At 32.9% G+C, this 15,858-nt stretch overlaps 1 protein-coding gene and 1 long non-coding RNA gene across 2 annotated transcripts; one reads left to right on the forward strand and one right to left on the reverse strand.

Moving 5' to 3' along the window:
• The first annotated feature begins 2,839 nt into the window (after positions 1-2,839).
• On the forward strand, positions 2,840-3,406 carry LOC131619350 (uncharacterized). The gene has a single exon (XM_058890455.1). The coding sequence runs from the start codon at positions 2,840-2,842 to the stop codon at positions 3,404-3,406; it is 567 nt and encodes a 188-aa protein (XP_058746438.1).
• A 4,273-nt stretch (positions 3,407-7,679) lies between these two features.
• On the reverse strand, positions 7,680-10,134 carry LOC131617466 (uncharacterized). The gene is made up of 3 exons (XR_009288590.1): positions 10,067-10,134; positions 7,859-7,924; positions 7,680-7,775 (listed from the first exon to the last, which is right to left on the reverse strand). It is a non-coding gene; the product is annotated as an uncharacterized LOC131617466 (long non-coding RNA).
• Positions 10,135-15,858: the final 5,724 nt, after the last annotated feature.

Consider the following 15,858-nt stretch of genomic DNA (forward strand, 5'->3'; position numbering starts at 1 on the left):
GTTGCATCATCATACAACAATAATTCACTTCACAATACGTAACAATCACAACTTATCAACATTGACCATTGGGTCTACGACAACAATAACAAATTCCACATACTAGCACAACAACAACAACAAAGCCATCATGTTACCACAACAACAACGAATCCATCATGTTAACAACAAACATCAAGAATTCATCTTATTACCAACAACATCAACATATTCATCATATTCCATAATTCAAGTAATCATCATAACACGTTATACTCAACTTCATATATATTGTTAATTCATCACATGGCATCATCATCGACTCATACATATCAAATACGCACAATTAATCGCATATAGCATACAACATCTTTATCGACTCGTACATATTGATATGTATAATAGCAAAAACAACAACGTATCATTACTATTCATAGTAAGGCATTGCATCTCAACTACATCTTCACGGCATACAAACATACACAAAGCATTCATCATCACAAAACATCATTAAATCGAAAGATAGTAATTAAGGAAAGTTCTCAATAATCTATTCAAATCATTATCATTATATAAGCATTGGTTTAAGCTTCATGGAGGTTCAAACGGCACTTAAAAAGGAGTTACGGATCAAAAGATACACCATTTCAAAGTTTGAACAATTTTACACAGCAGTGTCCGCTCAGCGAGCTACCAGCGGGCTTATGGAAATTCAAATTCAATAAGCCAACTTGAAGCGGGCTTGTGCAGACTAAAAATAGTAACTTTCAGTTTCACATCCTCCACTTAGCGGACCAGCTCTGCTTAGCGGATGCGCGATTATACAAAGAAATAACAGAGCAAACATACATGTATAATCCCACTTCCACCACCCAAACCCTTCTCAAACAGCAATTTGAAGCATATAACAATACTAGCTAACGTCTTTCATCAACAATAATCATTCAAAACATGATTTCAACCATAATTTTATGGAAATCTATCACAAATCTTAACAATACAAAAACTATGAAATTGAAAGGTTAAAGGTTGAACACAAATCACAACATCATCCACTTATCTAAACCTCTAATAATACATCAAATTCGCAATAAACCATTTATCAATTCCAGTATTCATCAACATTGCAATTCCCTATGCATCATAAATTTCAATTATGAGACCTAACCTCTACCATACGCATCATCATGTCAACCCTTAGAGAGTAAGAACCCCAACCTTACCTTAGCAAAAGCTTCACCTTCTTCAATGGAGTTCTGCTCCTTCATGCCCTAACTTTCCTATTTATTTCCTTCTTTCTCTTCTTTCCACCAAAATAAGTTATGTGACCCAATCTCTAAAACCCTAACCTTTACTATCTCACTAATGGGTTTAACCCATAACCCATCTATTGGTTATATTTCTTCCACTTAGGCGCAATTCATAATATTCCTCTAATTACTCAATTAAGCCAAATAACACCCATAACACAAATAATACCAACTCGCAATTGTATTTCTCCGACTAATCCGACCACAACTTAACTGCTCAAATCAACACATTAATCCAATTATGTCTTTAGAATAATAACGATAAACCCCAACCCCAACTAATTCCAACGAATAAATCCTTGATCAATTTAATTAAATAATTAATTAAATTCGGGGCGTTACATTTGACAAGTGTCACCACCCATTCCTATTATACTTTTACGATGATTTGTTAGAGCCTATCATGGGCCAGCAACCATGTAAAATAGTGAATGCGCTCCAAAACCTTCAGCTTCCAAATATTCTTCCATAAGATTCACATATTATTTGCATTATCATCACAAATATACATATAAATTTCTTTGACAGAAAAATTCCATGCACAGGTTCCATAAGTGACAAATTCATATTCACCATAATCATCTTTTGGGGGCATATGGGCTATGATCAAACTCCTAATGTTACCCGGTAACCATCCTTGAAGCAAAGTTATATTCCACTCTCCATGTAAATCTACCAAGTCACATAGTTTAGCTCCCAGCAAATTCAACGGGATTACAACATCTAACTCTTCAATAACCAAACCATTTGTAAGCCACCTATCTCTCCACGGGTCAATACTTTTCCACTACCTATGCTCCATAAACCCGTCACGCTTAACGGATCCTCCACCTCCTATATACCTTTCCAAATATGTGATGTTGTTCTTTGAAAGTTTGCTATATTCAGTGCCCCGGGAAAAAGGTCGTTTTTCCCTATCAAGACTTTACACCACAAGTCATTTGGAGTGTGTTTAAATGACTTGTTTCAATACTATTGATTTTCTTTTTGGTACAAATGGAAAACGAAAAAAAAACATAAAATTATTTAAAAAATAAAGTTTTACTAACGTCACTTAATATGAGAGTGATGATTCTGACCAGAGCCTTTACAAAATAATGGTATGTCGCATCATTATCAGCTCTTGTTTTGTTAGATAGTCAGCACAAGCATTCTCATCCCTAAGATCATTTACAATGGGTAGTTGAAAAAATTATTAACTAGTTGAATGGTTGTAAAGGGGTGTTGAATGGAGTGTTGAAACTGATGTGGATTATTTGGTGTTGAAAATATTCAACATGTCGAATGAGGAGGGAGTAGGGGCCACGTAAGGCGAAATCTTATTGATTGTTGTTATTTTTTCAGATTTTTATCTTATTCTAATTATTTGGGGTCAATCATCTCATAGTAAATCAATTTTCTTCACCAAAATTCATCATTTTTTTGTCTATAAATAGAGACTTGGTTCATTTTGATTTGGACATAGAAAAAATTTGACTTTTTTCACTCTAACTTTTCTATTTAGCCTCCAATAAACTCTTGATTGTAGCTCTAAACATCTTTTTAGTGAAATGAATTCAAATAATACCCCTTTTAATGGCCAAAATTCTACTCATTACCCTTTTAACTACCCAAATTCAAGAAACTATAGTTTTCAAAATCAATCTTCCAACCAACAAAGTCCCCAAAATATACCAAATTATGGATTTCCTCCAAATGTCATCATGTCGTCATCTAATCAAAATTATTGTCCATATTATGGATCAATAATGTCATATTCATCTCAAGCACCCCCTTATTATTCTTCTAATCCAATGGAAAAAGAAAATTTTCATAATGTTAGACTTGATGAATTTTCTAAACTTTTTACACAAATGGATCTTAGTGGCACAAGCGGTGGTCATGAAGCCACTCCAAATGCAGAGGATTCAACTCCATCTTGCCGAAAAAGCCCTAAATGGACCACTGGCTCAAAATTTAGTTCTATTAGTGAATGGATTAAATATGGAACAAACAGTGTTGTAGAAATCAAAAAAGTGATTCATATTGGGGTAAAATTGTTGATTAGTGTAATGAGCATTGCTTATTTGATCCTCCCCGTGATGGAGCTATCTGCAGAAATCATTACAACTATATGAACAAAATACTTAATAAATGGACTGGTGCTTATGACAACGCTAAGTGTATGCAACAAAGCGGGTGGTCGGAGAATGATATATTGGCAAAATCGCATGAATTATATTCAAATGGTAAGAGTGGACATTTCCTTTTAATGTCAGAATGACTCGTTGTCCGTGATCAACTACGTTATGGTAGTTAGGTAGGAGGAAATACTTTCTCTATAAGTAGTAGATCTAAGAGACCACGAGAGTGATACAAATGATTCCAACTCTGTAGGATCTAGTGCTCGCCCAAGAGTGCAACCTCGGAATCGAGATACATATGCATATGCTCAGAATTGGAGAGATTATTATTAATCTGAGGCAAGTGGGTCTAGTACATCAAAGTCATTCTCGACCGAGGTGCTACTTGCATTTGCGAATCATGTGTGTGTTAAATCTGTGATGCATGATTCAAATGTACATCACAAATTGCAAGGAAATCTAGCCAGACACATATGGGCAAAGTTCGAAACGTTTCGTGATTAAATATATTGTTTGTGAGTTGAGTCTATTGTACTAATTAAGTTATGTGTGTTTCATTTTAGGTGTGTTGTATGCTTAGTGTATTGAATTGCATTTTAAGAATATATAATTAGAAAAAATTCAAATAAGTTATTAAATTAAAAAAGTAAAAAAAATATTTATTTCTTAATTAATTTAATTTAATTTCAATCGATAATTGTTATTAGTATATAATCACAAAAACAAAAACATAAAAGAAAATAAGAATGTGAAATAAAAATGATGTGGTATGGTGTTGAATTTTATTACAAAATCATTGTAGTCAGTAAAATTGAAATGGTGTTGAATTATTATATGGAAAAGAGAGAGAAGTGATGTGGAGTTTAAAAGAAATGGAGGTGTCCATTACCATAGTTTTAGTGTATAAATGTGTAATTAATATCGTAATTTTTTGAAATGTGTGCAAATATATTTTTTATTTATACTAAAAGTATAGTAATGAACACATCAATTTCTTTTGAGAAATGGAGAGATTCCTTCTTCAGTTTAAAAAGTAAAAAAGGAGAGTGTTGAATATATAAACAATTGTACATAGTATAAGAGTATGAAATATTTGAACTCGTCATTCTCCTCCCTAAAAGTGAAATATTTGCATCAATTAAAAATAGATGGAACATAACGAAATTGAGTGGTATGAATTTCATTTCATTCCATCACTTGCCATCATAATTTTTTCCTTTCATATTTGAACGGGATGGAAAGTGTGCCTTCCATCGTCCTAAAATACTCAAATGATGGGATAGAATCTTCATTCCGCTTCACTTCATTTCGCTTCATTACACTCTTTTCATTTTGTTTTGATCATTTCATAATATTTAAACATAGCCTAAATTAACTTCTATCACACTTATAAAAGCTTCATTTAACAATCTAAAGCATGAAAAATAAATAGATGGTATGTTATATAATATGTAGGAGGAACATTAAGTAATAATCTCTAACATTTACATGTTATAATTATTATACCTTTGATTTTTGTTACCAACTAAAACAAAAACAAAAATTAATAATAAACTTGATAGATTCTAATGTAATATAGAAAGTGTGTGATGCATGAACATAATAAAACAATATCTACCTAGCATATATTTTGAAACACTTCATTGAAGATGATATTTGAAGATGTGCTCAGTCTTTATTTCTCCTTGTCATGGTCTACTATATCATTCTTAAATAGTATAACTTTCTTGTACTTAGTGGCACCCATATTAGTCGATCGATGGTATATCATTTTTTTTTAGAGTAATGCTATTCTTATACTATTTATTACACCAAATACTTATACCAAACACTGTTCACCGTATTTGATTAATGCAGTGTAAAAACTTGGTTAATGCAGTAATGAAGTTGGTTAATGCGACATTCAGGTATTAAAAATAATTTTTTGCAGTCACTAAACTTGGTTAATGCAGTAATAAAGTTGGTTAATGCAACATCCAGGTATTAAAAATAATTTTTAACTGTCATCAAACTTGGTTAATGCGTGTAAAAATTTGGTTAATGCAGTAATGAAGTTGGTTAATGCACGTCCAGGTATTAAAAATAAATGTCCGTACATGAATAGTATTCGTCCGTACATGAACAGTATCGTCCGTACATGAATAGTATTCGTCCGTACATGAACAGTATCGTCCGTACATGAACAGTGTCGTCCGTACATACAGTGTAGGTGTAAGGATTGGTGTAAGAATAGCATTTTTGTTTTTTTTATGGCCTCCGACAACTACATTGCTTCTCATAGACAAATTTTGTAACAAATTGTCTATAAGTAAGTGATTTTTCTTCTCAAACCAAGAGGTACGCAATGATTTTGTTACGCTTGGCTTTAGTAGAACATTACAACTTACTCATAGTCCTTGTAGTAAACAGAATGTTCACCTTCTAAGTGGAAGAAAAAGTCTTTCAGCTTTTGGATTTCTTCCATTAATTGAATATGAAAGAATTCTCCAACATGTTTGACTCTGTCCAAAAACGGTATTATTTGATTTCATCAAAATTGCTCATTCCAAATACGGTGTTTGACTCTGTTGGAGTAATACCAATTGATATTCGAACAGAAACCTTATTTATATACTTATATGAGTATTTGATTGAAGTACTTTGGTTTCGTCATTCCATTTTGATGTGTGATTCATATTTCATCAATAACCTTGGGTTGTAAGAAAAGACATGATCATTGTGAAGTTCGATTTCATTTTTATCAATTGTTTGACCATTAGCTCTTCTTTTATAGAATAAGTAACCATCTTGATCCATAATAGTAGTACTGTACTTTGAAACTTTTTGGGATATTACTCGAAACAATTACCATTATTTTCATTTTGTGCTTCCTCTTTCTGCTCAAGAGTAGCAGATGCTTCAGATATCTTTGGCATTATTTTCTGAGAAGATCTAGTGTTCCTTATAGTAGTTGCCTTTGGTTTCGGTGTTTCAATTTTTGCTTCAGAATCAGGAGTGGTAGGTAGTTCCGACTTCTTTGGCATTTTTTTCTGAGATGATTTAGTTTTTCTACCTGTATTTGCCCTCTGTGGTTTAACATCTTTTTCAATGCTACTTTCCAACAGACCTTCTTCACATACAATGGCAAGTTTTTGCTTTTTAGTCTTTGGTTCTGATTCGCTATTATTGGCAGACTTAGATTCAGTTGTTGCTTTGGATGTATGAATATTTTCTTCTTCCACCAAAGTGTTTGTTTCTTTTTCTAGCTCTTCTTCTTCATATGCATATGGAAATGCTCTAACAATATAAACAATATAAACCTGCAGTAATATTATTGTCAGTTGGTCATAATAATTATTTATTGTTTTTTTTAGGGTATATAATTACTCCCTCTATTATATTTGTTGGAGCTCTATTGTATTTCAAAAAGCATGTTTCAGGCTTCATATAACAATAATTATTTATTGTTATATGAAGCCTGAAACATGCTTTTTGAAATACAATAGAGCTCCAACAAATATAATAGAGGGAGTAATAGAACGAAGAAAAGTTATAGGGCAAAGCTAAATTTATATATGATATAGATTTGTTTAGATATTGATTTAGATTGTAATTTGATTTGATAAGAACACAGTTATATTTAGATTATTCTTCTCATGTATATAAAGAATATGTATCATTTCATTATAGTGAATATTACATTGCAGATTGCACACAAAAGGAAGTGCAATTTTTATAAACATGGGAACGGACCATAGACTTGATAAAAGATGGTTTTGAAGAGTTCAAATTGATTTGGAGTGCCTCTGCAGCCTCCCAAGCATGATTTCTTTCTTGACTTGTACCTACTTTGATTTCGTCTAGTGGCCTTGCAATATAACTGAGAGTCCCATAGCCTTGTTATTAATATTTAAATTAGCAATATAAGGAAAGTCATTGAGTAATAAATTAATCACCTTTCCCACGATGATGGAAATGACCTCGACCTCTTCTGGAGATTCGGAAGGTCTGTGCCAAACTGTAATAAAATGAAATATACACTGTGAACAACACTTCTGCTAGACAATCACGAAACATGAAAGATAAACTTTCATACTTTTTTTGTCTTAGGGTATAATAAAACTCAAATACAAATTACTTGTAAAAAAATTTCTACAACATGCATTCATACAAGCTTTAGATATTACATTATCCAAAGGTGATTCAATCCTCTTTCTTGAGTCACACTTTTTGTATGATGATTCATTGCATTATGCTAATTTGAAGTTTGCAAAACAACGTAGCTTACCTCTTCATGATACGAAGGAACTGGGTTTCTTGCACGAGAAGAACGCCTAGGTTCCGCTACAACAATAGTCTTTGATTTTGGTTTGTAAAGATGATTCTGCAGACGAACAGGAGGAAAAAAAGTCAAAATTGAACGCTGGTTCCTTATTGATTTAAACCAAATCAAAATTGAAAGTTTACCGCGGACTTCTTTGCTGGACTTGCGATTTCAGTCAATTTCTTCGATATTGTCAAAATTCCTAAATCCTTGAGATCAAAAAGGGAAGTCATGTAAAGTAAGAAATCACTAAATTAAAACAAAATGTAAGCATCTGAGAATTTGTTAGTAGCGGTGATGGACACAAGTAGTTTGCATAAATCCATAGGTTCCAATCTAACTGTCACAATTATTATTAACATTTATAAGAGGATCTCCTTGAAAACATAAAGGGAGGTTATGTAAAGTAAGAAATCACCAAACTAGAACAAAATCTAAGCCACTGGTACTCTGTTAGAAGTGGTGAGTGACACAAGTAATTTGCATAAATCTATAGGTTCAAACCTCACTGTCACCACTATTATTGACATTTATAAGAGGATCAAACCAAGAATTGTGACTACTACATCAAGGTTTGTGATGTTTTTGTGACACAATTGAGGCTGTATGTAAGAGCCACATTTGATAGTAAATTCCGCAATATCAAAGATAGCTGGTAGGGGTAACTTTGGGCTCATGTGACTCGGGTACGCAACAACAGCTTCTTGAAACAATTTAGGCTGTTTGGCATGAAATTTTTTGAGCTTATAGCTTATAACTTATAAGCTCATATGACAATAAAAAATTTGTTTGGTAATGGTCTTTTCTTCACAAGCTTATAACTTATTTTACTAACTTATAGTTTATTTTTCAGACGCTATTACAAAGAGCGTTTTAGCTTATAGCTTATATTTTTTCTTCCATTTTTGCCTTTATTATTTTAACTAAAATTCACATTTAACTTTTATAGTTTATTTTAACTTTAAATAATTTAATTATATATTAAAAATATTTTATGTCATTTTATATTTATAAGTCAGTTGAACCGCTAATTTTATCAAACATTTCAATTAGCTTATCAGTTATAAGTCACCAGTCATCAGTTATAGGGTCTATTTGGTAAAAAATAACGGTTAACTGATAAGCTAGCTGATAACTGATAATTTATAGTTGATGGTTGAAACTGGTAGTTGATAAGCTAATTGAAGTATTTGGTAAAATTAGCGGTTCAACTAACTTATAAATATAAAATGACATAAAAAATATTTAATATATAACTATTTTATTTAAAATTAAAATAAACTATAGAGGATGAACGTGGATTTTTATTAAAATAATAAGAATAAAAAAAGGAAGGAAAAAAATAATAAGTAATAAACTATAAGCTAAAATGTTCTTTGAAATAGCGTATAAAAAATAAACTATAAACTAAAACGCTATTTAAAATAGCGTCTAGAAAATAAGTTATAAGCTACCAAAATAAAGCTATAATATCGTGATGAAAAGACCGTTACTAAATAGGTCTAAAATGTCATATGAGCTTATAAGTTATAAACTATAAGCTCAGAAATGTATTTTACTAAACAAATCCATAAACTATCCGTTATCACCCAAAAACTATCAATTATCAACTAGCTTATTAGTCAACTGCTTTTTTTTTTTACCAAATAGAGCCTTAAAACATGATCTAAACCAACATTAAAGCCTTGAATAATTCACACACAAGCATATAAGATAATAATGGGTTATGATACATTACATAATCCAACCACAATCTTAAACCTAAATTTCAAACTTTAGGCCACATAAAGTTTCCGATGATTCTACTACTGTTGTTGAGGCTGCATAAGCCAAATTAGACAACAATTTCTGCAATAAAATATCACAACCCAACCACAATCTTAAACCTAAATTTCAAACAACATGAAATGAAAGTCCTAAACTTTCTAGGCAAGCATATATACATACCAGTCACAAAGTTTTAAGCAATCATTAAAGCAAACGGTTGGGATTCCAGTATTACAAGTCATATATATACTAGAGTTTAGCATACCTAAATCCTAATCACCTCAACAAATAGTTATCTCTATCTATAATTATCTCAACAATACCAATAATAATTTTCACAATAGAAGCCTTACTCAAAAAGAACTAACATTGACCATTGATTAAGATTAGGAAAAAGCTAACATGTGCACTAAGGGCACAAGTTAATGAGATATTTATAGAATTTTTTTCTTAAAATTTATGCATTCAATGTATCGAAACTTTAAATATGACTTTATTGCATTTAATTATATTTAACTTTTTTTAATTATAGTATTTTTAACATGTGCCCTTAGAGCACATGTTAGCATGACCCTTAAGATTACCTGAAACCTCTTCTTGTTCTCTTCAAGTCTTAGTTTTCTAACTTCTTCATAGTTGTTACTAGCGGCTTTGCCATCTGCTAAAAGAAACACACACACATAAAAACTATGTTGAAACTTTTGATAGAAAATGACAAAAGAGAATGGGTTTTTAATACATTGATTGAAAGAGAAAGAATGAAAAAAGTTGAATTGAATGATGAAATGATGATAGTGGAAGAGATGTAGGTGAAGAGATATTGCAATAATAATGAGTACCTGTGGAAATGGAAGAGAAAGAGGTGAAGTAACTGCTAGAGTGGAGTGAGTCGGAGAAGAATGAAGTATCTGTGTGGAAGAAAAGTTGAAAGAGAGAAAAGAGTCAAAATGAATTTCAAATGTCTTTCTTACAATCTTACCGCTCTAAATTCTACTATTATATATATTCCATTCAAATCCTAAAAAAGTAAAAAAAAACATTTTTTTTATTGTCACTACTATACTATAGTATCTTTTCGAGAGTTTTATTGTAATAATTTATTTTCCTAATTATCAAAAAAGTTTTATTTCTTATATGTATTAAAACAATGGATCTTTTCTAAAATTTTATTCCAATAACTTGTTTTCCTAATTATCAAAAAATGTTTATTTTTTATATGTATTAAAACATTGTATCTTTTCTGAAATTTTATTCCGATAATTTATTTTCCTAATTATCAAAAAAGGTTTATTTCTTATATGTATTAAAACATTGTATCTTTTCTAAAATTTTATTCCAATAATTTATTTTCCTAATTATCAAAAAATATTTATTTCTTATATGTATTAAAACAATGCATCTTTTCTAAAATTTTATTCTAATAATTTATTTTCCTAATTATAAAAAGAGATTGATTTCTTATATGTATTAAAGCAACGTATCTAAGGTGCCAACAACTGCAACATAATCAACGAGAGTTCATAACCTCTCAAAAACTTCAAAAAACAAGTCATAAATACAAAAATTGCAAAACAAGCGTTCATAAGTTGTATGTGAGAAATAGCAAAATTGGGGTACCGTATAGCAGACCCTTTTAGACTATCAGTAGACCTATTATTTTATTAAGAGATTAAAAGTAAGGAATAAAAAGTAGTCAGCAAGACAAAACCAAACATTAGGTCACGTAGCTTTTTGGGAAAAGTTGCAGAGAGAACGACAAGGAAGGAGTAATACAGAGAAGAATACGTAGAGCAATCGGAGGCCAAAAGTGAAATCAAACCGGAAACCATTATAGTGACCTACAATCCAGGGTAAGGGTGAAGTTCAATCTCTATAACTAGGTATATGATAGACCATATGTGGGATTAGGTTGTATAAATTGTGCCATGAATTGTCTGTTGATATTGTTGTATATTTTATTATGTGGGAATTAGAAGACTGTAAATCGTTAGGTTATTTTTCAGTGTTGATAAGTGTTGTTGTGTTGCTATGGTAAAATTGATTATGAATCGCCTGAATAATAAATTGGGATATAACCCTGCTGAAAATTGTTAGTGGATGATTGATGAAGTATTATGAGTAGGAGGATTTTATGTCTGCAAATTAATTGAAGAAAGTTGCATTAAAGGAAGCTATTCGAAGAGGAATAAAGAAGATTTGGGTCGGGGGCCTCACCTCTAAAGGGTGGGTGCCCCATACATATAAGGATTGTGGCGAGGGCCACATAGTTTAAGGGTGGGCGTCTCACACCTATGTATTTATTGTTTTGTGTTCTTTTCATTTTGGTTGCAGGCACGTGTGTATATATATATATGTGTGTGTGTGTGTGTGTGTGTGTGTGTGTGTGTGTGTGTGTGTGTGTGTGTGTGTGTGTGTGTGTGTGTGTGTGTGTGTGTGTGTGTGTGTGTGTGTGTGTGTGTGTGTGTGTGTGTGTGTGTGTGTGTGTGTGTGTGTGTGTGTGTGTGTGTGTGTGTGTGTGTGTGTGTGTGTGTGTGTGTGTGTGTGTGTGTGTGTGTGTGTGTGTGTGTGTGTGTGTGTGTGTGTGTGTGTGTGTGTGTGTGTGTGTGTGTGTGTGTGTGTGTGTGTGTGTGTGTGTGTGTGTGTGTGTGTGTGTGTGTGTGTGTGTGTGTGTGTGTGTGTGTGTGTGTGTGTGTGTGTGTGTGTGTGTGTGTGTGTGTGTGTGTGTGTGTGTGTGTGTGTGTGTGTGTGTGTGTGTGTGTGTGTGTGTGTGTGTGTGTGTGTGTGTGTGTGTGTGTGTGTGTGTGTGTGTGTGTGTGTGTGTGTGTGTGTGTGTGTGTGTGTGTGTGTGTGTGTGTGTGTGTGTGTGTGTGTGTGTGTGTGTGTGTGTGTGTGTGTGTGTGTGTGTGTGTGTGTGTGTGTGTGTGTGTGTGTGTGTGTGTGTGTGTGTGTGTGTGTGTGTGTGTGTGTGTGTGTGTGTGTGTGTGTGTGTGTGTGTGTGTGTGTGTGTGTGTGTGTGTGTGTGTGTGTGTGTGTGTGTGTGTGTGTGTGTGTGTGTGTGTGTGTGTGTGTGTGTGTGTGTGTGTGTGTGTGTGTGTGTGAATATTACATAATATGTATATACATAATAATAATAATTATTATAATATCAATGATAGTCTGCATATTAATAATTTTATTAAGTATGACTTGGGTTAGCAGTATATATGATTGGATTAATTAATTTAACTAGGATATCATATACATACATGTTTAGCAGGGGAATTTTATAGCAGTAAAGTTGCATGATGAACAAAATAGAGATTCAGTAGAATTATAGGGTTCAAATGTATTTATTTGGGAGTAGCATAATTATTGTAAATATCATAAGAGAGTAAAAGCTAGTAGCAGTACAATAGATAGCAGAATAATATGGCCACAGTAGTAGAGGGCAACTAGCGGAGAATATTAAATTAGTTACCGAGTTGTTATGTAGCAGTATTTCCATGTAGCAATATTAGTAGTAATAACAGAAAGGTAGCATGACAGGAAATAATTTAGTAGCATGATGAAAATTGACAGAAACAATACTGATTAGTATATTTAAGCGGTATAATTAATTAACCGGAATTAATTGGAAATTGTCGGAGTAATTCGTATACACTCGTAGGTATTTTTGGTTGGTTTTGTTTTGTGATAATTACGTCGAATACGTTGATTTGCAGGTGAAGTCGAAATAAGTTGAATTGTTCTGATTTATGGACATATTTGAGTTGTAGGTCTGATGACCAATGTTGATTTAGTTGTTGTCGTTGATGCATATTTTATATTGCCGTTGTTGTTGTGGTATGACATTCGTCATGGTCGCATACATCGCATTTTCTAAGTTGGAGCTAATGCTCACCACGTTGGCCTGGATTGGCAAAAAGTTCAAAGTTGAAGGCTTATGTCTTGATGCCTCGATAATCTGGCAATTTCTAAGTTGGGAGTTCTGCTCCAATGGTACCATATGCATATGCATAGTTGAGTCGCATTTGAGTTGCATATTTGAAGTTGATGTTGATATAAAGTTGTTTATTGGTTGGTTGTTGTTTGCTTTTGTTAAAATTGTTGGCAAAGTTGTATGATTCTGATCTAATATACTGTTTATCATACACTTGTTTATAGTTGTTGATATCTCACTCTTTCTTTTGTTTCGTTGTTGCCTTTATATTGGTAACGTGCAGGTAATCCAGAATGAAGATTTAGTAGCTTCATTGAGTTCAATTGGTGTCTTCGCTCTGATACGTAGCACTCAGGGAAATGAACACTTTTTTGATTTTGTTGTTAATTTGAATTTCAATTGTTAATTGAGAAGTTTGTTTTGGTTTAAATTGTCGAGCAAGACGCTATGAATTATTTAAGGTTTAAAATTGTGATTCCGCTGCATGGTTATTTATTAAAGTTGATTTATTTTGGAGACTAAATGGTTGTTTATGAGTTCTCCCTGATTAAATGTATTATGTATCCGTTATGATGAGTTTTATGTCGTGGATTTTTAAGTTGGAAATGTGATATCCCATGTTTGGTTGAAATTTTATCACTCTGATTTATTTATAATTACAGGATAGAAATTGGGTGTTACACCCTTCGCAGATTGCCAATTATTAGAGGCATCAACAAGGCATAAGCCTTCTTCGGAGTTTGCACTCAATCACACAATGGGCTTAAGGCCATATTAGTTTGCCAATCCATGACAATGTATGCAACTCAATAATGCGGCATCATAAAATACAACACAACAACAACAATTATGCAACAACAAGGCGTGAGCCTTCAACAATGTCAATCCAGGCCAACAACAACAACATCGTCATACTGCAATATAATTATGCAATAACAGGGTATTAGCCCTCAACATTACGCCATTCTAGGCCAGCAACAACATCATCATACAATATATTATGCAATTTATTCACACTTCATTCAAACAATATCAACACCTCAATCACAACAATATCATAATAAAACGACAAGGAATACGCCTTCAACAATGATTCTTGTCTTTTCAGGTTAACAACATCATCGTAATATAGTCTACACGTTATAGGATAATCATCCCAACAAATCCTCATCAATTATCACCAAAATTGTCGCATTATACACATCACTGACACACAAGGTTTAAATTTTCAACAGAAAATTATTAATTTAAAAATAAAAAATCATGATTAGATTAAAGAAATTATTTTTAGCTTCCTAACGGTCTAAATGGCGCGTAAAACGGACACCCGAGTCAAAAGTTGTGGCTTTTTGAAGTTTTAGAAAAATTCATTTCAACTCAGTGAGAGCCGGTTTCCCTATTTGGAAACCCGGGTTCCCTAAGTGACTGTTTCTGGAAACCCGGTTTCCCTATTCGGGAACCCGGGTTCCCTAAGTCACTGTTTCAGAGAACTATTGAAGCGGTAAAGCGGCTAGCAACAAAAGTTTTGGAAATATTTATCCGGGAATTTATCGTCTCCACAGGGACTAGTGCATTGAACTGTCGTTCAACAGTTTCCAAAGTTATGAGTTTGGATTACATTGTTTAAAGCATAAAAACGGAAAAGTAAATATCAACACAAAAAGAATTCATATTTCAGAAAGAAGAGACTAACCAAGCATTGTAAATAATCTACTTATCATAAACCTAAACTTATCGACCAATTATACTCAGCATACAATACTCATCAAAATCATCACATATCACTCACAATAGTGCCCATCTCTGCAACACTGAGCTAAGGGAACAATCGTATTACTCTTGTCGACAATCTCTCAACCGACTCAAACAACACAGAAGCATTAAGCTTTGATACCCATAAAACTTGTTAGCTCTAAATTTATCTCTAAAATCCAGAAACTAACAGATAATCATTCTTGATAAGGATTCAAGAAGTCTATCTCTAAAACAACCCAAATCCCTAGCACAGAGCAAAAATCTAAGACAACAATCAACAAAGATTTGTAAAGCAAACTTTATATAACACCATGATCAACAAATATACATGAGTTCAAAGTAAAATCATATACAAAACCCAACCAAAGAGAAATACACAAAGAAGAAGAGAAATGAACCAAAAATCTCCCGGTTTATCAGCTCTGATTGATGATCAATCCACCTCCGATCATCCAAATGCAAACTCCATAGTTGTTTTCTAAGTTATTCTACCTAAAAAATGTTTGGTGATGGAGTGGGAGCAAAAAATATACCCAAACCATAACCTAAAAAATGTGTTTTTGGCCTTTAAAACGTGTTTCTGTCAGGACCGCTTCGCCCGGAGGCTAAACAGCTCGCCCGACAGCTCAACACAACAACTTTTTCACGTTTTTTGGCCAGTCAGGCTCGCCCGGCAAGTACGCGAATCACACATGAAACAGC

Source organism: Vicia villosa, linkage group LG7 (assembly GCF_029867415.1).
Source record: "Vicia villosa cultivar HV-30 ecotype Madison, WI linkage group LG7, Vvil1.0, whole genome shotgun sequence".
NCBI classification, from domain to species: Eukaryota; Viridiplantae; Streptophyta; class Magnoliopsida; order Fabales; family Fabaceae; genus Vicia; species Vicia villosa.